Source organism: Abrus precatorius, unplaced genomic scaffold (assembly GCF_003935025.1).
Source record: "Abrus precatorius isolate BTA unplaced genomic scaffold, Abrus_2018 Scaffold3, whole genome shotgun sequence".
Taxonomy (NCBI): Eukaryota; Viridiplantae; Streptophyta; class Magnoliopsida; order Fabales; family Fabaceae; genus Abrus; species Abrus precatorius.
In genome coordinates, this window is record NW_020874373.1 from 13,751,345 (window position 1) to 13,775,699 (window position 24,355).

The 24,355-nt window shown below is 29.9% G+C and overlaps 2 protein-coding genes across 3 annotated transcripts; one reads left to right on the forward strand and one right to left on the reverse strand.

Moving 5' to 3' along the window:
* The first annotated feature begins 5,145 nt into the window (after positions 1-5,145).
* Positions 5,146-7,227, forward strand: LOC113863329 (dihydrofolate reductase-like). Its single transcript, XM_027496880.1, has 6 exons — positions 5,146-5,362; positions 6,097-6,189; positions 6,324-6,422; positions 6,542-6,583; positions 6,660-6,891; positions 6,968-7,227. The coding sequence occupies exons 1-6, from the start codon at positions 5,147-5,149 to the stop codon at positions 7,180-7,182; spliced, it is 897 nt and encodes a 298-aa protein (XP_027352681.1). The 5' UTR covers position 5,146; the 3' UTR covers positions 7,183-7,227.
* Positions 7,228-7,333: 106 nt separating this feature from the next.
* On the reverse strand, positions 7,334-12,448 carry LOC113862821 (COP9 signalosome complex subunit 2). 2 transcript variants are annotated; one of them, XM_027496049.1, is made up of 13 exons: positions 12,221-12,448; positions 11,520-11,714; positions 11,154-11,246; positions 10,406-10,484; positions 9,824-10,064; positions 9,662-9,736; positions 9,417-9,551; positions 9,055-9,242; positions 8,692-8,760; positions 8,470-8,560; positions 8,218-8,352; positions 7,708-7,820; positions 7,334-7,604 (listed from the first exon to the last, which is right to left on the reverse strand). In XM_027496049.1, exons 3-13 carry the CDS (start codon positions 11,236-11,238, stop codon positions 7,514-7,516), a joined length of 1,302 nt encoding a protein of 433 aa, XP_027351850.1. In that variant the 5' UTR covers positions 11,239-11,246; positions 11,520-11,714; positions 12,221-12,448; the 3' UTR covers positions 7,334-7,513. The 2 variants fall into 2 exon arrangements, with proteins under 2 accessions (XP_027351850.1, XP_027351849.1); XM_027496048.1 differs by lacking the exon at positions 11,520-11,714 and having other exon boundaries at positions 7,335-7,604.
* Positions 12,449-24,355: the final 11,907 nt, after the last annotated feature.

Here is a 24,355-nt window from a genome sequence, read left to right on the forward strand (position 1 = left end):
GATATAGAAATATTTTATGCATTAAATGATTGGGGGCTTAGGTGACTACCTAGTTTGTCCATTATTTAAAGGTTTTTATTTTATCTCTTTGTTTTAGTATGGTATGATGTGATGGGCCCTACATTTGCTGTAGCCAAAGGAGAATACTAATTGTCACACTCAATCATTCAGATTCTGAAAACAGGGGTGTCTATGGTTCTGCTCTTATAATATATATATTAGAAAATCAAAGCTAGTTTGTTAAAAAAACAAAGATGTAAAATTTTAATCAAATGGGTGAACTTGTGAAAAAATAATAAATTCGTTGATAGAAAAGGAAAAAAACACATTCAATTAAGAGAAGGGTGTAAGAGTTTAAAGTAAATAAAAATATATAATATTAATGCAAAGCAGTTATAAGATTAAAAAATAATTTTATATTGAAACAAAAAATTAATTTTATATACAAATATAATAAAAATAACATAAAATTATTATAAATTTAATTCAATTTTTACAACAACAATCCAAAAATTGAATTGTATTAACATTTATAATTTTAAAATTTTTAACTTTTTAATTTTTATTTTTATATAATTTAATAATTTAAAACAATTTGATTAAATTTTAAACAATCCTACTTCTAAATAGAAGCAGAAATTCCAGCAGTCCATCAAAAGCTTCTGGCGTGACTACATTAGGCTTGATCTAACTTTTAAACATATTTATTATGTTAAATCGATGTCTTTTTTTATTCAACTAATAGGAATATTTTTAAAGCTATTTAATTTTTTTATTTAAAGACTAATCTATTTGAATTAATATAAATTATATGATAATAATAATTTTTTTATTATTGCATTGAATGTACAGTGATATTGTAACGTTATGTGTTAACTTAATAAAAAATGAATCTCATCGATTAATTTAAAAGTAATTTAATAAGTGTATTTAAAAAGCCTAATTATAAAAAATTAAATGAACTTTTAAGACATTGTAAATAATAATCAAACATTAAAAAAAACTATATATTATTAAAATATGTTAAAAGTAAAAATTGACTTCACTTATGTGTACTCCTTGTAACCTGAGAGAGAAGTTCTTTCTCTTTGGTTGAAGAGTTATAAAATACATTTACATGAAATAGAGAATTTAGTTTATACATTTGAGTGTCTAAATTCATATTACGGTTGGATGAACTAAGATTAACATGATTATTGTTAAGAAACAGAGTCTTTTATCACCTTTATCTTCAGAAATATTCACATAAAAAAATAATTTTAATGTAGTTAAATATTTATTATTTATGTTTATAAATTCTCTACAAAATTTTATTAATTTTATAACTTTTGATGGAATAAAATTACAAACTATCTTATTTATAATTTGTAAATAAACAAATTCTAAATTTTTTCCTCACACAGGTACTAAACTCTGAATATATTTAAAAAATTACAATTTTTGTTATGATAAACAAGTATAAAATAAAATAACATATTTGTAATAATTTTCAACCTCTTCTTTCTTTAAATTTATAAATTTAAATAAATAACTTATTTTAGTCCAACAATTATTCATTCTAATTAACATGATATACAATAAAGTTCAAATAAAAAATTACTTAAATTAACATTTAGACTTTTATACGCAGAATAATAAATTATTAGCTCATGATTATTGAAACACAAAATAAAAATTAATTGTAACTCAAAACATGCATTAGATAGTTTTAACACCTTTCATGTTAGTTTAATTATGTCTTCTAATTTTTTTCCTTAAATTTAGAGAGTTTTATTTTTATAAAAAATGATTTTTAATGAACAATTTATAAATTTTGAAAAAAAATCAATAAAAAAATGTATCAGTGGACCTTAAGTTAGTGGAGTGTTACAGGCCAATCAAATATGAAAGCAAAAGTATGACAATTCAAATTAGTTAAAAATCGCATTATGAATATAAAAGAAAGATAAAGAACATAATCAAATTTTAATAACAATTTAGAAGATTATAAACTGAATATAATTTACAGTATTACATTCTATAATAATTTATTTGAACAATATTTAATAACTATTTCTAAAAATAAAAATAAATTAATTGAACATTTTTTATAGGTTAAAATTTACTTATATACCTTTAAAAAGTCAATTACAAGAGTGAGCTTCCAAAATGATTTCGGTGCTTGATCCTAATTTATAAAAATAATTTTGATTCATTTTTTATCAGTTATTTTTTCATATAAATATTTATTAAATAATTTATTCAAACTAATTATTAATTGATTTTATTAATATATTAAATATATAAAAATATTTTATATTTAAAAAAATTCTTTATTTCTTTAAAAGCCAAAATATTGTTTTTACTTTTTTAAATAAAAAACATTTTATATATTTTTAACATACCAATTCCATGGAATTGATATTAAAAAATTATGTAAACTAAATAAAATAAAATCAAAAGGAAGACATTTGCGTTGATGCTATTTGTAACCACTGGTTAAGTCAAACCCTCTATGCCAAGCTAGCCAACTATCATATGATTAACTTTTTGTTTGTGCATATAATTGCGTTCTAGGTGGTCCAATATCAAGCTCTTGTTTAATTTCAAAATAATTGTTTATTTATTCTTATAATCTTTTTAAATTTTAAAATAAATAATTGTTTTTTAAAAGAAAAAGTTTCTCAAAATGCACCAAGCCAAACAAAAAGGATTTTTAGAAAGCATGAATCATGGAAGTGAGGTAAAAAAAAGGATATATTTAAAAATGGGTTAAAAAATTATAAATATAATTTATCATTAAACATATAATCAGAATTAAACAACAATTTAAACTCTGTAGTACCAACTAACCGAGAGATATGATGAAAGGATATGAGTTTATTTAATTTAATTGGAAGGGAAGTTTTTTTATTTCATTAAAAGGAAAAATAATAGGAATATATATATATATATAAAAGCAGGATTTTCTTATATCGGTGTAATTTTAAAAATTCTTATACTTAATCTGAGCTTTTTATTTAACTTAAATCTAACAGGTTACAATTTATTATTTTATTGACTATTAAATTTAAGTTAAATGAAAGACTCATATTGAGTGTAAAATTTTTTAGACTTATACTAGTATAAGAATATCTTTTTCTTTCTTTTTCTATATATATATATTACTAATGAAAGAAAGAAAAAAGTAAAATAAATTATTATTTTATTAACACTGTAAAAAGGAATTTTTTATATAAAAAATAAAATAAATTGGATAGTTTAAATACGTTAAGATTTAAAATATAAAAAAATCTAAAAAAGGAGAAGAAAAAAATTATTTATTTATTCTATTTATAATTACATACATGTTTACTTTTGTGTTAGTTTTTAGCATTCGTACATTTCAGATATAAACGTTATTCTCAATAATTTCAAAATTACATACGCCCGAAAGAACAAATATTTCTTATTGCCTTAGATAATAAATATTTTATATAAATAAAAAGTGTAATGATGAATAATAATTATTATTGCCTTAAACTTCTACGTAAACAGATAAAAGAACAAAATTCTTCTTCTCTCTCCAAACAAATAAATAAGAATAGAAGTAATATAAATTTGGACCACACAATTTATACAAAAACAAGAATGTAAAATAGATAATAAATTTAATAAAATAACATATTTAACAATATTTTATCAAAAATACATTTTATCAAATCAGTAGTTAAATTTAAAATTCTCATAAATATATTTACTTAACATAATTTCACATAATTAAAAAATTCAAAAACTCTATTGCATAAATTTATTTTTTTATAAAAACAATAATACAAAATAATAATTATAATAGAGAAATGTCTTGTAGAATAAAATTTTTGTACGAATAATAAGTAAAAAAATTCACAAAATACTCTAACATTTTTTGTGTCAAAAGCCTTATTTTTTTACTTTTTTAATTTAAATTTTGTTCAATAAAAAATACACTGATTCGTACAAAATTTGTATAATCACCTTTTACATTAATTAAAAATTCTATTATATTATCTTAAACTTTTAAATAAATAAATAATTTCTTAAGAATAAATAAATAGAAACAAACGTAGTATATATATATGCATCAATTTTAAGTAGAGCTGATTAAACGGCTCAGTTGAACTAGGCTCAGCTGAATTTTGTCTTATAAAATGTAAGGTTTGAATTTTAAATTTTAAAATAAAATTAAATTTGAACTGTTTATAATTTGATCCAATCAAGTCCAATGCAGGTTAAACATGTAAAAGCCTACAAAAATTGAACTTTACCTGTTTCAGACATTATTTTTGCAAGCTCAAATTATATTTAAACATTTTCAGCCAACTTACTGAAGTTTAATACTTGCTGTGGATCAGTCTAAATAGATCAGATAGCCCATTCTGTCACTTCTAATTTTAAGTATCAATTATAAATATTTTTTACACACTAGAAAAGAAAAGTTTTTTTTTTTTTTATAATGACTTTGAACATTATAAATTAATAAAAATTTATATTAATTTTACTTTTATCTTAATTAGAGAAATAAGTTTATTAAACTATCCTTATTTTTATTTTGCTTGTTTATTAAAAAATTCACTCACACAATACTCAAAATTTATTATTATATTCATGATTTATTTAGAGTAGAATTGAATAAAAGCATTAATATTTTATTAAAATCTTAAAACATGATTTGATATGAAATTTCTTTTTATGAAAACATCACTTAATTTAAAATAAATGAAACAAAATGTAGAGGAGATAAGAGGCTACGCATGCACATTATTTCCCCAATTCTTAAACGACTTACTAAATATGTTAACGAATAAATGGAATTCAAATCCAAAGTCATTTGCATCGATGTTTGAAATAATCAAATCTCATAATGATTAACTTTTCTTTTTTGGGTCCAGCATGATGGCTAACTTTTAATTTGAATGTTAAACAACTTTTGTCAACAAATGTATATACAACTTTAGGATCTTGTAATAGGAACATGGCAATTAATTGCGCTCTTATTAAGGCCCAATGTCTCATCAATTTGAGTTTCCTGAAGTTGGAAAACTCATGGTCACAGTTTATGTAGCAGCCCACCAGACACTACAAAGAGGAAGCTTGCACGTGCAACACCCACCATGTCCAACAACAGGGTTGTTGGAGTGCATTAAAAATGGAGGTAGGTATGGACAAACTCTACTTACATTTCACCTCTTACAATAAGTCAACTTCAATAGCTTGTGGTGCAGCAGACAGAGAAACAAAGATGGAAGGAGAAAATGGAAAGAAGCTGAAAATACTGTGCCTCCATGGATTCAGAACTAGTGGGAGTTTTCTTAAAAAGCAAATCAGCAAATGGGATCCTTCTCTATTCACTCAGTTTGATATGGTAATAAATGTCTTTCTCAATGTTCAAGCGTAAAGTGTAAATTATGTGTCAAGAGTTTTTAATTTTAAGCCCTTGTTCTTAGAGATTTCAACTTCTTCCTTTAGCACAAAACAATCACTATTAAGAACAAAACACTGATTGTATACAAGGTAGTGACAGCGAACTCGTGTCATAGATGGTAAAATCAGCCTTAATTGCTGTATATACTGCACTGTTGTTAGTGGTGATAACTGCAGCCATAATTTGAACTCCTTAATAATTGCTAACGCATTTTGTTTCAATGTACTACAATTTTTTTACATGTATTCAAAGCACAATAAAAATAATAAATAATAATTTTTTATTGAAAATTATAGCATTGAATTATGTGATTTTACTATATATAAGCTTTTAGTGTATGCTCTAAAATACACTTTAGAAAAGCCAAATATAGTTTACATACCAGTAAGTATATTCTAGTCCTTATTTTTTTCCCCAAGTACAAAAGATATACATATGAAAGCAAAAGAAACAAAAAAAAAAAAAAGTCAATGTGTAAGATGGATTAGGATTGTCTCGTGAAGTTTTACATGAGAGGTGCGTAGTGTTTAATTTCATCGTTCAATTTTATTAAAATAAATTATTTAATAAAATTTTATATTATAATAGTATATATTCGATGATTAAGATTTGATACAGTGGAAATATCACGCAAGACCTCAGATATGAAGCTTTTAAACTGTTAAATTTGACAGGTATTCCCAGACGGTAAATTTCCTGCTGGAGGGAAGTCTGACATAGAAGGCATCTTCCCTCCACCTTACTTTGAGTGGTTTCAATTTGAGAAGGTAGAAATACTATCCTCTCTTACATTTCGGATTTGGCTAATAGCTTAGCAATGAAATTATCAAACTTCACATGCATTTGGGTTAGAGGAAAAGAAATTGAAATTAACAGAACTTATACACGACTCTTGTTTCAGGACTTCACAGTGTACTTCAACTTGGAAGAATGCATCTCATACTTATGCGATTACATTATAGCCAACGGTCCCTTTGATGGTTTCCTTGGCTTCTCTCAGGTAAACAATTCATAATTGCTCTAAAAGTCAATCACTTCTGCATTTAAGCCGTCTATATTCCAATCATGTATAAAACTAAATACTTGACTCATCTTTCTTCTTTCTTTTATGTAAATCAGGGCGCAACACTTTCAGCACTTTTGTTAGGTTATCAGGCACAGGCAAGTCATTAATACCATTAGATTTATAATATAAATTCAACTACAAAATTCTGACTGATGAACATGAAATTAACAGGGAAAGTTGCTAAAGGAACATCCACCCATAAAATTGTTTATATCAATATCAGGATGCAAATTCAGAGATCCCAGCATATGCGATGTTGCATACAAAGACCCCATCAAAGCTAAATCTGTTCACTTCATTGGGGACAAAGATTGGTTGAAAATGCCTTCTGAGGACCTTGCCTCTGCATTTGACAAACCCCTTATAATAAGACATCCCCAAGGTCACACTGTCCCACGACTAGGTATGCTATTGCTCTTCATGATCCTTAGTTATGTTTTACTCCAGAAGCTGAACTTTCCATGCCTTATCTCAAACAGATGAGGTGGCCACCAGTCAGTTGAGAAATTGGATTGCCGAAGTCCTATGCGAACCAAAAGTTGGTGTCTTGGTTCACGAGCATCAAAAAGACATTGAAGAAAATAAGTCAGAGAAGGGGAGCAGGAAAGAAGCCAATAGTACCAATCAAGACAAGGTTGCATACGGGGTGGAATTAAACAAGGGTTCTGACAGAGCAGGAGTGGCCCAAGCCTGAAGATCAGGACTTCTAAGAGGAAGCGTGAGAATTTTATATATACTATGTATTATGTATGACTCGTGATTCGTATGGACCGGTTTTGGGGTCTCGTGATTGTTTCAGCACTAAAATAAAATTAGAAGAATTTCCCTTGGATCAATCATGAATGTTTCAAACAATTATGTTTTATAAAATAGAACGTGAATCACAAGTTGGGTAACGTTTTGGTTCCACTATTGGAGCAATACACATCCCTAACTCTCCATAAAAGCTAATGTTAATTCACATGACAAAACTGCATACTGGGGGACAACAAAAAACCGATCACTCTCCCGACTGGCCCTACGATTTAACCAACTCTGTTGCTGATAGCTTGATAAAGAGATTTAAGTTGTGTGTTCCATTTGTCTACGGCAGTATACTTTTTCATTCCTTTTGACCTGAACAATGCATTTTTAATGTTAATAAAAATACCGGCTTTTATAGAAACAAAATTATGAATAGACTAAATCCAGTGAAAAGGAATTAAACATAAAAACTGACCTATCAGAGCGTTCTAAGAGCCGGTTGACTTGATCAATGTGTCCTTGAATTCTGTTATCCAAAATAAGCGATACCAGTAGCTGCTCAACATCATGCTCAGGCACATTAAGTTCCTGCAAATTAATAGGTTTTATTACATAAAAGCTATTAGACTAGCCGTAACTTAAGTGCCTCATAAAGTCAGCTCAACAAATAAACATTACTACAAACAGAAAAAAAAAAAAAAAGCAACAACTTTCAACTTCACCATTTGAACCAGCGGACAGAGAGAGGCAGGATAGAGTCCACAGAATAATGTTTGGCTTATTCTCTTCACAATGAACAGTCTTACCCAACTAACATTAGAGCATCCATCACATCACATCTTAAACCAGGGATTAGAGGGAATGCCTTTCAAGGTGTATTTGAATATTTATTTTCTTTTTCTATTCCATTAGTTTATGTGATGCACTGGAGGTAGGAAAAGGTCAGAAATGAAGCTGAAATACAAGAATTGTGGAGTTCATTTACCTTAGATATAAATGGGATCCTGATCCTTGTATATGGTTTGATAAGCTTCAGCAAGACTTGGGTCCTGATATTCTTTAGCAGATCTTCAATGTAATTTCTGATAAAGGGATCATCCATGATGGTTCTTCTGTTACTCTGGAAAAAAAAAAAACCAATATCCAATTCCAATAAATATTGGATGATAAATAAGATATATTTCAAGGTCAAATTAGTGACATATTCTCATTCTCATGCTAGACTCAATAACAGTACCTTCAGGATTTTCTCAAATTCCAATATTTCATTCCGCTGATATGCAGCTATTAAATTCGTCATTGCCAAAATTTCAGGGTCATTCTTGTATCTGCAATACATAATATATGACAGTGAAAACAGAATGAATGAGGGAGGGGATTGAATCAAAGAATGCGCGAGATAAAAAATGGTCAAGTACAGTTTTAAAAAATAAAAATAAAATAAATACAAGAGACTTACGGCTTAGCCTCTTGTCCATCAAAAGGATTTACTTCAGACTCCATCAACATGTTCGCAAGAACAAGGTACCTGACATGTAATAGCAATTATGCTACAAGGTGTTAAACACACAAAAAAAAGAGCTCCTTGAGTGATTTATTTTAAAGTAGTCAAGCACAAATGGTGATTCTCAGGAAAAGATGGATTCAAATGACAAGTATATATATATTAATAAAAATTGCCACTAAAATTTATGATTCATAGTTAACCACATTTTTTGTAATTAACAATTGTGAAATGCATACATATCTTATTAATTGTTATACAAATTTTTTAAAACTAATGACTAAAATAAAAAAACACAAAGAAAGCTTTGTTTCTTACTTCAAACATTGGATGCGCCTCTGGTTCCCAGCTTCATCATAATTCTTAAAGGCTTCAAAAAAATCAGTAGCAGCTTCAGCCCACTGGCGCTCTGCCATATGCATTTTCCCTCCACATTCATGGATTATTCCCATTATCCGTGGATGGGGAATTGCAGACTTAATAGTGAGTGCTTTCTGGTAAAGTTGCTGCATTTAACCAAGGAGACAAATAAATACTGGTAAACAAACTTCATAAGCATAAGACTAATTTAGAGGAACAAACTATATCGCAACCTTGTTTTAGAGTATGTGATTTTCTGGATTTAAAAGAACAACTCTCCATTGCATAATAAGAATTTATTTTCAAAAACAAATACTGACCTTGAGTTTTTTGTTGTTCTTGGTCTCTGTATACATTTGAATTTCTATTGCATAAACCTCCAAGAGTTGGGTTCCTTTCTTATGGTCATCTGTACCATCTTCCCTTTGACAAGATTTGTGAAGTTCCTTCAAGATCTGGCAGAGTTCAACAAACAATTAAATTACTCAATACTAGTGGATACCAATAGAGACACACACATGCATTCAAATTAAATGGAGTGTTGGACAAAATAAAAATATATCACCTTACTCATCCGCCCATATTCCCCAATATCAAAGAAAATCTTACAAAGCTTCAGATTTGTCTTAAACCATAATCTCTGCAAAATGAGTGACATACAAAATAAACATAAGATAGGATTAAGTGTAAATTCGATGGGACAACTATAATCTCTAAATGGATTAACCTCATTCTTTGCTTCTTCAAGGGCTTTCAGAGTTGTCTGGTAGAATTCCTGCAGAAGGCCAAAGTTCTGGCTAGCTGAACCTGAGACATAGTCCATAATGCTGTTTATGCATTTTTCACTATAGTTACGAGTCACTGCCGACTTAATATAAGTCAACATCTCTCTGTAGGCTTCCATCATCTCTTTATATCTTCCAAGTCTATAATAGAGCTTCACAGTTTGCTTTAGAGCTTTAAATCCCCTGGTAAATGTAAAATAAATATGGCATGTGATACACAGTGGCTTATATCACTGTGGAATGATTCTAAGCATATTACTGTGCATGACATGAATGATTACAATAAACAAGGAAAGGGAGGCATGAAACAAACATGTACATTGTATTTATTAAATGCAATCTTGCTTGACACAACAAAATGGAAAGAGAAACATTATTGCTTAAAAAAAAAGAAGCAGTAACAGATCACGGAATTAATGATACAAAAAGGATACAGAACAAAAAAAAATTATGACCATTTAAGCTCTCTAACTCAAACATCCATATGTTTTTTTATTATGTAGCACTCAGAACAAAGTTCTTACCATTCTGCCTTCTCCTGTTCCATGCGCACTACCTCAGCAAAACCAGCAAGTGCACCTTCTGGATCAGTTTCAACCAAACCTATATACAAACGAAAAACAGCATCCTAAGAAGTCAGTGTGAAAAATGAACTAACCAGCTTTAAATTATAAATTACGAAAAAAGAACAATTTTACAAATTTGCAAAAGAAATTTAAATATTATAAATTATTTTGACAACTCACTTTTAATTCATTTCCATAAGGAAGAAACTCATCATGATTAAATCCATATAAACAAGATAATGAATCATATTTGTAGCTCTAACCATGATGCTTTGGACTAACACTAAGATCTAAAAAATAAACTAACTTTTCCCAATTCAATGAATTCATAAATGCTACAACGTCCATTCCTTATGTTTTGCTGTCTTAACTTTTTTGTTTTGATTGAAAAGTTTTGTAATTTTTGATATTCAAGACATATTTATATAATTTTTTTCGCACTTGTACCCTTATTTAATGGTTACGGATGAATTTCAATTTAACTAATCACCGCATATTCTCACCTACTTTTCTGTCTCTCTTAACATTATATGGGGGGTATGTCAAAATATGATAATATACTACATCAATTAAAACCTTCTTATCTGTGTTCAAAAACCTTAAACAATAAAATATAAGGAATGGCAGGAGCAGCAATTATTTTGCTTCTTGTAGTAAGTAGTAACAACTAACAAGAAGTAAAAGTAATAATAATCGTAGGAAATACCCTTTGAATTGTAATACTGATTCTCAATATCAACATCTTGCTCCTCTTGCTCCTCATCTGAGTACTCAAATCCATAGTCCTCCATATCAGCATCTACAAAAACAGAAGCAAACATTTATTTTCTTTAAATCAATTGATCAAAACGAAACCAACTATTATGATTAAATCCTTTCATGCCAAACCACAAAGTCAATGTCACATAATGTTTTGACTATTGATGTTGTGAAATGTGAATACATCAAAGAAACATGACTAGCAAACTTCTTAGGAGAACACCCATCTAACTATCCAGTGGAATTAGCCTTCTTTCTGTAATTGTAGAATTTTAAATCTTGGAATTTGTGGTGTAAGGTTTATGCATATCACCTCAGAAAGGAGAGGACTAAAAGCAGGCATGCACAATGAACCCATGTCATAAAGATTCCACAAATTAAAGTTAATTGGCAGCTTTCTACACTGAGCCCTCTTTTACTCGAGGTTGGAACCATCTACACGAAGATTAGCAACAAAGCACCACATAGGAGAAGCTCCACCATATGGGATAAAGCTTTCTTGTTGTTTCTTATAGCAAACATGTTGAGGACACAAGATAAAAAAACATAAACAATAATCAGTCGCATTGTCTCCTAATGCAATCCACAGGAACATAAAAACACGCAAAAGATAGAAAAACAATGTTTCGCTCAAAGCTTCAGAGTTTCACATAAAAACATTGGGATTCTCATAATTGCCCTCAACATTGATCGGTATTGCCGCACACAAATGAACCACCAACACATCGTCATCGATTGAGAACGCAAAGACATCGTTTGCGCTCAATTGCGCAAAAACGAAGAAAAGCTTCAGAATTCCCAATGTTCCTTAATATTTTCCCGTGGCATAAATCACGGATATGATCGAATCAGGATTTAAATTTCAAGCCTCTTCAAATCGAGAAAGAATATACAAATAAAAGAAGCGATATAGCTTAAGAGACAAACGAAAATTAAACAACAGAAGAAGATTATTGCGAGGGCACAGAACAGTGAAGGAAAGTGTTGGGGAAAATGGAGGAAAAGAGAGCGTACCGGAAGCCATGTTGTTTGAAATCGAGTGAGTTTGAGGATCCGAGTTAGGGTTTTGTGGTGAGAAGCGATGAGTCGGAATCCGAGTTGATAGTGAGAATCCGGCGAGTGAAGCGAAGGTGTAAGGGTAGAGATATAGCCTTTGAGTTTCAGCCTAGATTCATTGCATGTTGGGTCAGCCTTCTAGTTCTAGGCTCGCTTACAATTCCTTTCAAAATTCTTCTAAGCATATATTATAGGTTGGGAAAGGATTTTTCGGACAACAAAACATTGCTTTTTTCTTTTAAAAAAATGCATGTATATAAAAGATATATATCAATGAATCATGAAAATTACCATATTATTTATAATTTTATTTTTAATATTTAAATAAGATTTATTCATTTTAAAATTTGTGATTTTTTTGTTAACTTGTTCTATTTTTTTTATTTAGTTTAATCTAAATCTAATTCTGATTATACACTTTATTTAAATGATATTGAGTCACTTACTCTCAAATGAAAGTATTTTTTTAAAAAATAATTTTTTTTACTATGATTTATTTTAAATATTTTAATTATAAAAAAAAAAAAAAATTTAAATTTAAAATATAAGATGATAAATTACAATTTAAGTTAATAATAAAAAAATTAACAAATCATTAATAAAAGAATCATAAAAATTAAGAAACTAAATTAGAAAAATTAAAATAAAAGATGAAATAAAACTTTTTAAGATTTAAGAATGTTCCTGTTAGAAAAAATATTAGTCTTCCGAAAATTTCTCTACTATATTAATAATATGTTTGCGAGTACTTTTGACTCTCTTTTTTTTATAGGTACTATTTTAAACTAATGAGTCTCATGATTCAGCCTTGTATTAAACCTTTTTGTTTAAATAAATAATTAATGATTATTTATTTTAATTTTATTTAGATATCCCTTATTTATGTTAATATGTCATAATATTTGTTTTTACATCGAAGAGGTATTCAGATTTCTTGTTTTACTATAGTGACTAAATAGTATTTATCTTATAGGGACTTTTTAAGTATATACTAATTTTTTATTTAAATAATACAATTAAAAATAAAATATAATACTATTATATTTTATTTTTAAAACTGAAAATTTATTGCAACCGAAGAAGCAACACATGGAATAGACGAGTGGATCATGGGTCTTGTGGCTTCTACAAGGTTTTGTTCATTTTTAGCAAATTCGTTCACCTCTTTCACGAATGCACACCAAATTGTGATACTCTTTTGTACCAATTCATTGCCATTCGCGATTTGGGAAGAAAAACAGGGAAGCTTCGTTACTTCAAGGGTCTCAATATTTCAACTTGTTGCCTCAAGATAGAAGAAAAATGATTTTATGTGGCAGAGGGTTCTTTTTAGAGAAGAAACTGAGTAGCTGATCTTTTACGTTTAGAAAAGGAAGAGCCAAAAGAAGATCTTTACTTGAGCCTTTTAAGGATTATTAAGAGAAATGTCCCACTTTTGGCACACTCACAGTCTCTGTGATAGGTTCCTAAACGTGCTATAGCTAGGGACAGGGAATGTCTCTTTTAGTGCGTCCACTCGTGGCTTGCTAGATAAAGATTGGAATCTCTCTAAGCCAGACTTAGTAGTTAATAAAGGTACTTAACAACTTCAAAAGCTTGTTGTTTTGAAGACCCTCTTTGTCTCTTAGCCTCTTCAAAAACAACTTAGGAATAGTTGTACTTCATTTGTAATGGACTTATTATTTGATGTTTTTTCTTAGTTTTTATGGATGAATCAGAACTCATTTGCCTTTAATAATAATTTTGCTCAACCAAATATTTTGTTTCATGTTATGTATGTTCTTTCTTGTTTTAGGAGCTGTCCTGATGTTCTTTCTAGATTAGCCAAAGATCCTTTTATGATAAGACTTTTTTCTATTTTTAAGCAATTCAAGCTTGAACTAACTTCAAAATGAATATGAAAGAGAGTAAATTTGAGGAGAAAAAAGGGGTTAAATTTTATATGAATAAAAATAAAACTTATTTTTGAAATTGTTACAAATATATTTATAGAAGATATTTTCCTTAAAAAAAAGTTAAAAGACTTGTTTTAAATATATAAAATTTTGATATTCTTAACTTACAAAATTTATTAAAAATTAAAATATAAATATTATAATTTTTAAAATTTATTATAAATATCATTTTATTAATTTATTTATAAGTCATATAATACACTATTTACTATTAGTCATTATTCAAAATATATTTCAAATTTTTTAAAATAATTTTAAAAATATTATTTTTTATTTTATTTTAAAAAAGTTTTAACATTGTAAAAAAAAAAGGACAAAAATATGATATTTTAACAAATTTAAGAGTACAAAATATTAAAAAATTTAATAAAATTAAAATTAAAATATAAATTATACTGAATAAGACATTAATCGGTTATTACCAAAGATAAAGGAAACTAAATACCTCCTCGGCCACACTTCAAGGTAAAGGGTACCTACACCCCTTCGGCCATACTTCAGGACGAAGGACACTCACACCCCTCCAATCACATCAAAGTAAGTTAACAAGCTAATTAAGGTAATTAACCAATAAAGAAAAGGCTAATTATCCAAACAATCAAAAGAAAAATTTAGGGCTGACCCTGCCTAGTATCATGCCTATAAAAGGAAAGTAAGAATGACAGGTAAGGGTGGACTTCAGAATATTAAATAGCATTTATTGTCCAATATCGAACACTGACTTAACCATTAGAGTGTCTTTACAGGTATCCTCCCCTACGTCATAGCAAAGGAGAATCTGAAATATTCTACAAAGACGTGATATCAGAGGACAAGGAGAGAGATTACAGAAGACGAGTGTATCCTTTGTATGAACATTTTGGCGCCCACTGTGGGCCAATAATCACCTCAACCTTGAGCAGATATGGTACTGACAAGGAGTCAACAAGAAGGCCCCAACCAGCCATAGGTAATGCCACATCAACACAAAGGACAGGTGCAAAATCACCCTGTACTGGAAGTTTTTTTTTAGAGGAGAGGAAGATGACCTCTCTTCAGTAGTAAGACAGCTGAAGGCAAAAATGATGGAGATACAACGTCTTTGGAAAAGGGATGCCCTTGAGTTGTCTGCACTATGAAGGGAAAATACCAACTTGAGAAGCGAAATCAGGACCTACATTCCCTCCTAAGTTACACCTCTTGTTCAGGAATAGAAAGAGTCGTTAGCTCTACAGGAGAAGCTAAGAACCATTCAACAGCAGACAAGGACTAGCCTTTCGATCAGACAGGATAGAATCTTAAGTTGTAGTCCTTTTGTCCAATCAATTCTGGAAGCGAAGTTACTAGACACCTGAAAAGGTATAGCATTGAAAAAATATGATGGAACTTCCGATCCAGTGGAACATGTCGACACATTCACTATCAAAGTAGGCCTCTACACTAATGATGATGTCTTGCTATATCGGATATTCCCAACATCGCTTCGAGGCCTGACCCTCAATTGGTTCACCAAACTGCTACCCACGTCTATTGATTCATTTGCGACACTGGTTACATGCTTCAATCTACAGTTCGCTACTAGTCGTCCTCATCAGTTGACCTCAGTAGCTTTAGTTAACATTCATCAAGTGAAGAAAGAAACACTTAGAGCATTTATGGAGAGTTTTGGAAAAGTGGCCCTTTCTATTCAGAACCTAGATCCAATAGTTGTTATGCACCACCTCACAATAGCCCTGAAGGCAGGACCATTTGTTAACAGTATCTGTAAAAAACCTCCTACTGACTTAGACAAATTATGTTGTCGAGCAACTAAATACATGTAAATGGAAGAGTTGGCCAAGTTCTGCAACCAGGCTCAAATGAAACAAGTCCCCGCCCGAAGAGAATTTGATGGGAGCGAATGTGCAAGGAACTAACAAAAAAATAAAGACTGAAAGATCGAAGTTGAATGACTCCCAAGAGGGCCTAGATATGTAAGTTATACAACGTTGAACACTAATTGGTCTAGAGTACTCGAGCATGTCTTGGCAACAGAAATACTAATGATCCCAAATCGTGTGAACACTCCTCCTCGGGTAGATAAATCTAAAGCATGCCAATACCATCGAAACAGGGGCCATACCACTAAAGAATGCACAACCCTTAAAGACCACATTGAAGATTTAATAAAAGCGGGGCACCTTCAAGGTTTTGTAAGCAAACGAACGAAAAAGAGGAAAGGACAATGGACAGATCCCCCTAGATGGCGTGGTGATAAAAGGGAACGACATTGTAGTAGGTCAAGGGAACGCCCCTAGGATTATCACGATGAACATGATAATCAACCTTGTCGTGTTATTAATACCATTGCAGGAGGATTTGCTGGCAAGGGATCCACCAATTTGGCCTGAAAAAGACATATGCGACATGTCTGATAAGTTAATAATATCTCCTTAGGGACTATAGTCTGAATCCCACCCATAACATTCACAGATAGGGACTTTCAAGGGGTAGACTCGGTACAAGATGATCCTATGGTCATAAACGTCGATGTTCACAATTGTACTATTAGAAAAACTATAATTGATCAGGAAAGTTTGACTGACATCTTGTACTGAAACACTTTCAAGTAGTTGGGAGTTCCGTAAAAAGAGTTAAGGGAGTATGACAAACCACTTGTCGAATTTTCAAGAGAAAGAGTGGAGACTCATGGATATATAGACCTGTATACCCTTTTCAATTCTGAACGGGAAGGGAAGCGCATTAAGGTAACTTACCTGGTCGTTTATGCAAATACCTCATACAACATCTTGTTAGGACACCCTTCCTTGAACAAGCTAAAAGCAATAGTCTCCATCCCCCACCTCGCTATGAAATTCCCCTTTGATAGAGGCAGAATCATCATTGTCCATGCAGATCAAAAGCTCGCCTGAGAGTGCTATTTTGCAAGTCTACGCCTAAAACCTTTGTCCAATCCAAGTAGGGACATCAATATAGTCTCTCTCGGTTAAGAGTAGACCTCTCGAACATGGAACTTGATCCAAGAGTGGACAAGGGGTTTCGGGTTGAGCCGAATGAGGAAAAGACAATTAGAAAGAATGCTCAAACAGGTCACATACCTAGGAGTTGGGTTATCACAGAATGAACAATAAGCAATTTAGAAGGTACTATATTTTAGGTGTCAGTTTTTGCTTATCTGAAAATTTGAACAAAATATTACTAAGCATATATGGAATCCAATGTGAAAAAAAGAAATGGAGAGGAGTTGTAATGATATGATTTGCAGTAGTATAAACAATTTAGTTTAGCTGGAATAATATTTTCTTCAATAATAGTCTGTTAAATGTTAGTAAATGTTTGATTCTATTAAATATCATTTTTGGAAGTGACTTACAACAAGGCTTTTGAAAAGATCGATTGGACACGTAAATTTGATTAATGATCGTTTAACATAGAGTGTTAATTCCTTTTAGAGTTGTAACAGATTAAAGTACTATTTCTACTCTAGATTTATCTTTAATAAAATGTTGATATTTAAAAAATTTGTAAATTTACATGAAAAGTCTTATTACATGAATAGTCTTTTAAATAACGTTAATTCAAATAAATAAATCAAATTCAACATTTAAATAAAATAAGCTATTCAATCTATTTTTACTTTTGTTTATACAAAAAAAATCAACCGTGTGTCACAAAACGATAATATAGAAACCATATTTGCACATGACTTAATTGAGGGAAATTATTGAATTTTATATGAAATTCTTATTAAACTTATGCATGAAAAAATTATAAAAGAGAATATCAAAATAAATTTGAGTTAAATATAAACTTAATAAAATAAAAATGCTTAATACTCTGTATTGCAAATGAAATTCAAACATTCACAAAGTTACTTTTCTTTAATAATTTGATAAGTCTACTACATCTTGTAATTAAAATTGAACGAGAATAATACGTGAATTACACTCTTACATGTTACAATAGTTTTACTTTACATATTTTTTAATTTTATTATAAATTTTATAAATTATAATTGTTACTTAATTTTGTGAATAAATTTTTAATTCATAAAAGTTATTTCAATTTTTATAAGTTTATAAAAATAAATTATAGTCTTTATAATTTTTAATTTATTTAATAAATAATATAATTTAAATTATATTATATTATAAAATATCATATAATAATAATATTTTATTAAAAATAAACAACTAATTAAATTACTAACTTAAATAGATCATAATTTATAAACTTAACTCACTATAATCATAAATACTTAATATTCATGCATGCACTATTATATAATTATTTTTATTTTAATTATTAAAAATAAGTAAATTATTATATTAAAGAAAACTAAATTGAAAAAAAACCCTATACAATTAAAAAATTAACATAATAAAAAATATCTTTTGAAAGCTATTTTGTTTATGATAATTGTTCGTGAAAAATTGTATTTATCAAAAAACAAGCTCAAAATATTATCTCACAGAAATTGTTCTCAATACAAGTAATATATTAGTTTAATTATTGAATTAAAAAGATGTGTAATGAAACAAAATAAAGAAGGATTTAAATATAAAAATAATTCAAATAAAATAAAACAACAACTTATAACAATAAACTAATCAAGGTTAATTCTATTGAAACATGAATATCACACACATGCACATTTGGATAGAGACTACTCGAGAAATGAAAAAAATCTTATTATTCCCCTTGAAAAATAATTACACACTTAAAGGTTTATATACCCAATTTAGACTAACAAACCTAGATGGTTAGAAACAGACTAAACAATTGAATAACACCTTTCTTGTTATCTTTGAATTACATTTAATACCCTCTTGGAATTCAAAAATCTGAGATTCATATCAAAATTCAACAACTCCAAGCCAATTCCTTGCTTCCTCGAATTTTCTCTTCAAAATTGGCTTGGTTAGCAAGTTTGTAACTTGCTCATCAGCTGGACAATGTTCTAATTTGACAAAACCTTTGGCAGCTTGCTCTCTCAGATCATGGAAACGAGTCTCAATGTGCTTACTTCTGCCATGAGAAACAGGATTATTAGCAAGATTAATTGCAGATTGGTTGTCTACAATAAGTATCATTGGTATCTTGACTTGAGTCTTCATCTCCTTTAGGATTGATCTCAACCATTTGGCTTGACATGCAGCATAACATACTGCTACATATTCTGATTCACATCTTGATAGTACAACTACTAGCTGCAACTTTGAACACCAGGAGATTGGAGCTCTAAGAAACTTGAATATATATATCCAATTATGCTCTTGTAATGATAATTTGTGTCAGTCTTGATTTCTTCCTTTTCACCAGCATGATCAGCATTACTCCAACCAAGCAAATCACCTTTAATCTGGGTTGATCTTGTTGGGAACAAAATACCAGAATTCAAAGTTCCTCTCAAATACCTAAGAATCCTCTTAACAGTAACAAAATGTAACTCCATAGGATCACTCATGAACCTGCTTACAAAACTAACTGCAAAACTGATATCTGGCCTAGTATTGCACAAATATCTCAAAGATCCTACTATTTTCCTGTACTTGGTGCCATCAACTGGATTTCTTGCATCATGACTAGTTAGCTTCACATTAGACTCAGCTGGAGTTGTTGCTGACTTAGAGTTCATCATGCCAAACCTCTTCAAGATATCAGTAACATACTTTCTCTGATGAACAATGATTTCTTCTTTAGTCCTCATGAACTCCGTGCCAAGAAAATAAGCCAATTCTCTAAGATCAGTCATTTCAAATTCCCTCATTAACTTTTGCTTAAACTCTTCAAGTAGTTGATGATTACTTCCTATGATTAGTAAGTCATCTACATAAAGACAACACAACTGTACTTCACCCCTTCTTTTTTCTTGCACATAAACACCATATTCTATTGAACATTTGCTAAAACCAAGTTTAAGCAGAAAACCAGCAATCCTCTTGTTCCAAGCTCTAGGAGCTTGTTTAAGTCCATACAAAGCTCTCTTTAACTTGTACACTGATGTGTAAAAATCGAATTACTGGGCAAGTGTACCCGTTGTCAGAGTAATATTATGAAAATTTAAATACCAAGTGTCGTATCCATAGGGACTGTTATTAAGAAATTCTTCCTTAATTTTGTAATTGTTAATAGATATGAAAATTAAATTTTGTTGATGAAATTGCTAAAAGTAAAATAATAATAAATTAAAAAGGAACAAATATTCTTATGAAAATAAATTATAGAAAGTTATGGCTAAAGGTGTTCAAGGGAAATAGGCAAGTATCTAGACTGTAAATCCTCCTAAATGTCCAAATAACTGAAATTCTTCTTCAACTACTTAGTTCCAAACCCTTATCGCTGCAAGAAATTCTAAATTAAATCAATACCTTTATTAAGGATAATGATTCCTAACCCTCAATTGATCAATCAGAATCTCTTCCTTAATTAATACTCCTAAGTTGCATTAAGTTCATTATGAATACCATAATTAGGGTTAATCCTAATACAGAAAACTCATGTCTTTCTATCTCTAGAAATACATTCAAGTCTTTTTAATTGAGCAATGTTAAATTCATGCAAGAATTGTACTCAAATTCAAACAAGAAAATAAGATAGAAGAAAATTGATACTACTCAATTAAATCCAAGAGAAAGGAACATGAAATAGCATTAGAAGAATTCCAGAAAATTTAGTCAATTAGGATTCATTACATCTAGATACTTAAAGGAAAGTTAGAACCTAAACATCTTGAAACTAAAATTACAAAAGATATGAATTAGAACGCTTGATCTCATCCCCTTGTCGTCTCTGAGTCTTTCGTCTCCAAAAATCGCCCCCTTAGGTTTCTGTGCCAAGTTCCCTTTTATATGAGTGGCCCAATGGCTCATCTTCTGGCAGAAATTTAAATTCTGACGCACGTTAAAAGTACATGCCCAAGTACAATGCCATGTACTTTGGCCGTGTACAGCTCTGGTTTCTAAAAGATGCCCTTCAAAGCTTTCCATAAAAGTACATGCTCATGTACACGGCCATGTACTTTGGCCGTGTATATCTCTGGTCTCTAATAATTGCACTTCATAGCTTTCTTGAAAAGTACACGCTCATGTACACGATCATGTACTTTGGCCATGTACATCTCTGGTTTTGATGATACACTTCAATTGATGCGACCAGTGAGATACACGCTTATATACACGGGCATGTACTTGCCCTTGTATATCTCTGGCTTCATTATGTGTTTCAATTCTCAATATCTTTTAAAGCTTTCACTTCTTGATCCTTTTTCCTGAAGTATAAATAAAATAAAATTAATAATAGTAAATTTTATCAATGAATAACTTAAAACTCTTAATTATTATTCATGAATTACAATGTAGGATCAAGTATAGAAAGCATTTATCATACACATTATCTTCTCTTCCTGCTACCTTAAAACTAGGGGGCTGTGTAACAAAAACTTCCTCTTCTAATGGTCCATTTAGAAATGCAGACTTGACATCAAGCTGCAGTAAGGGTCACTTCTTTCTATATGCAAGAGCAACCACCAGCCTGATAGTTTCAATCTTAGCTACAGGAGCAAAAACTTCGGTGTAGTCAATACCTTCTTTCTGAAGAAATCCTCTAACAACCAATCTTGCTTTATGTTTAGAGATAGATCCATCAGATTTCAGCTTGAGTTTAAAAACTCATTTAACATCTATTGCCTTCCTTCACTTTCTTTGTCTTTTCATCACCAATATAACTTTTCTCAAGTGTATCCCATGCTTCCTTGGCAAATACGACATTTGCAATTTTCTCAAAATTCTCATCATTCACACACTGATGAATCAGGTACAAAGCTTTATAATCTTTCTTCTTTTGTTCTTTGAATCCAACTTTAACAGCATAAGAGGAACCCTCAGTTGGTTCTTGAACCCCGTTCTTGACAATCTTCACGACATCTTGAAAACTAAACAAAACCTTCATTTGTATGCAACATCGCGACCAATTCTTACCATCAAGGATTGGCAAATTCCCTGGAAAACTACCATTGTCGTTTGAACCAACCATGATGAGATACGCCCAAGATCACAACTTCAATCAGGCACGTTCTTTGGTTTCATAGCAGAATGATGAAATCGAACCAGTGCTCTAGATACCAATTTGTTGGAACATGAATATCACATACATGCACATTTGGATAGAGACTACTCGAGAAATGATGAAGAAAATCTTATTATTCCCCTTGAAAAACAATTACACACTTAAGGGTTTATATACTCGATTTAGACTAACAAACCTAGATGGTTAGAAACAGACTGCACAATTGAATAACTACCTTCTTGTTATTTTTGAATTACATTTAACAAATTCTAGGACATATGAGTTCAACTGTATACTTTTCTATGTTTAATTTTAGATTAATCTTAATTTTAATTTTTTTTATAATTGGTAATTACTAAAAATAAATCTATTAACACTTAATGATTTAAATGTTAAGAATATTTTTTCTAAGCTATTATCCCCAATGATCATGCAAAGTAAAAAGAAAAAAAAAATATAAATAGCCTATAATCTTGTTAATTCAATAATGATTGAAAGAGAAAAACTAAATTTGGTCCACTTAATTCTTTATCTTGTTTTATACTATATATCTATTAACTATATGTGTACGATCACCTATAATATAATTAAGGGTTTTGTTAACCTCAACCCATAGGGCTGAGGATAAATAACTAATAATAGTAAAATTTTATTAGAAATAAGATTATTTATTATATTTTTATAACTATAATACAATAACTGTGTACTTTTTTTATAAAACTTTTCAATTTGTGGATGCTTAAACTTAGCCCTATGAGCTTAGGTTAACAAAACCCTATAATTAATTATGACATATTTAAGAGTTGTCAATTCTAACAAATTATAACGTAATAGGATAAACACCAATCAAGAAAAGAAATTAAAATATTATCAATCACAAAGATCACATAGAATCATGTAAATGATCCATCATAACTTTGACTATGAATTTAATTGGACATAATGTAATAAAGAGCTAAAAAAATAATAAATCAATCTTTAATCATTCGAAAAGTAACTGCAAATTAAAGAAATCACCAATGAAGAAGATACGAAGATAGTTCTTAATCCCAAGATGCGCTCCAAAGATCCAAAAGTCGTTAATGATTGGTCAAAACTAAGATCCCTAAGTTGTAGCACTCAAGGTTTTTTAAATATGATTTTAAAATGACACTATTTTTTATTAAATTTAGGTTTAAAATGCACTCAAAATCTAACTGTGACATTCTAATGTTAAACTACACAATTAATATAAAAATTAGCAAATAGTTAAAATAAAATAATTGTCAAGCATGTATATATAGTGTAAAAATATATTAAAATATTAACTTATCAATGACTCTTAAATATATCTAAATTTTTTATAGGTACAAATTCTCAAAGCACGTTACAGTGAATTTTCATCAGTTATGTGACATAATGATGTGGATCCAAAAGCGTTAGATTGGTGGAAGGATGTAGCGTGAGTGTGTCAACAAGCTAATTTTTGGGTGGATATTAGTTTAAACCGTGTTATTGGTGATGGTAACACGGTGAGGTTTTGGGTTGACAAGTGAGTTAGAGGTGTTGCTCTTACAGAAATTTTTCCTAGACTATTTTCTGTGGCTACAAACAAGGAATCCAAGATCAATGAAAATGGTTGATTTTTTGAAGGTATTTGGATGTGAAATTTCCACTAGCGAAGACAAATCATTTTTTAGCGGGAATAGGCAATGATTCACAAATTGATAGGGCTCATTGGTGGTGTACAGTCGCGACTCAACATCCTAGATATGATAGTGTGGAACTGTAATACATCAAAGGCATATACGATAAAATTTGCATATGATTTTTTGCATAATTATTTTTCTGCAGGTTCATTGTTGCTAACAATGTGGTGTTGACATTGCGTCATATGTGGAAGGCACTTGTTTCCAAAAAAGCTAGTGTGTTCTCTTGGCAATTGTTATTACCAGCTTTATCAGTACGTAAGGGGCTTGTGAACCACGGTATGTTGTTGATAAATGAATCTTGTGCCCTATGTAATCAAGATGATGAAGAGGTGAAGCATCTATTCTTGCATTATTGTATTTCTAGCAGTATATGGTATTCGATTTGGTATTAGTTGGGCTTT

Bases quoted from the DNA above. Each gene is read 5' to 3' on its own strand.
- LOC113863329 (XM_027496880.1), top strand. From the start codon at position 5,147: ATGGAGGTAGGTATGGACAAACTCTACTTACATTTCACCTCTTACAAT. The intron at 6,190-6,323 runs GTAGAAATACTA...CTCTTGTTTCAG, and splicing joins AGTGGTTTCAATTTGAGAAG to GACTTCACAGTGTACTTCAA. The intron at 6,423-6,541 runs GTAAACAATTCA...TATGTAAATCAG, and splicing joins GTTTCCTTGGCTTCTCTCAG to GGCGCAACACTTTCAGCACT.
- LOC113862821 (XM_027496048.1), bottom strand. The intron at 10,065-10,405 runs GTAAGAACTTTG...TACATTTACCAG, and splicing joins GAACAGGAGAAGGCAGAATG to GGGATTTAAAGCTCTAAAGC. The intron at 9,737-9,823 runs GTTAATCCATTT...CTCATTTTGCAG, and splicing joins TTGAAGAAGCAAAGAATGAG to AGATTATGGTTTAAGACAAA.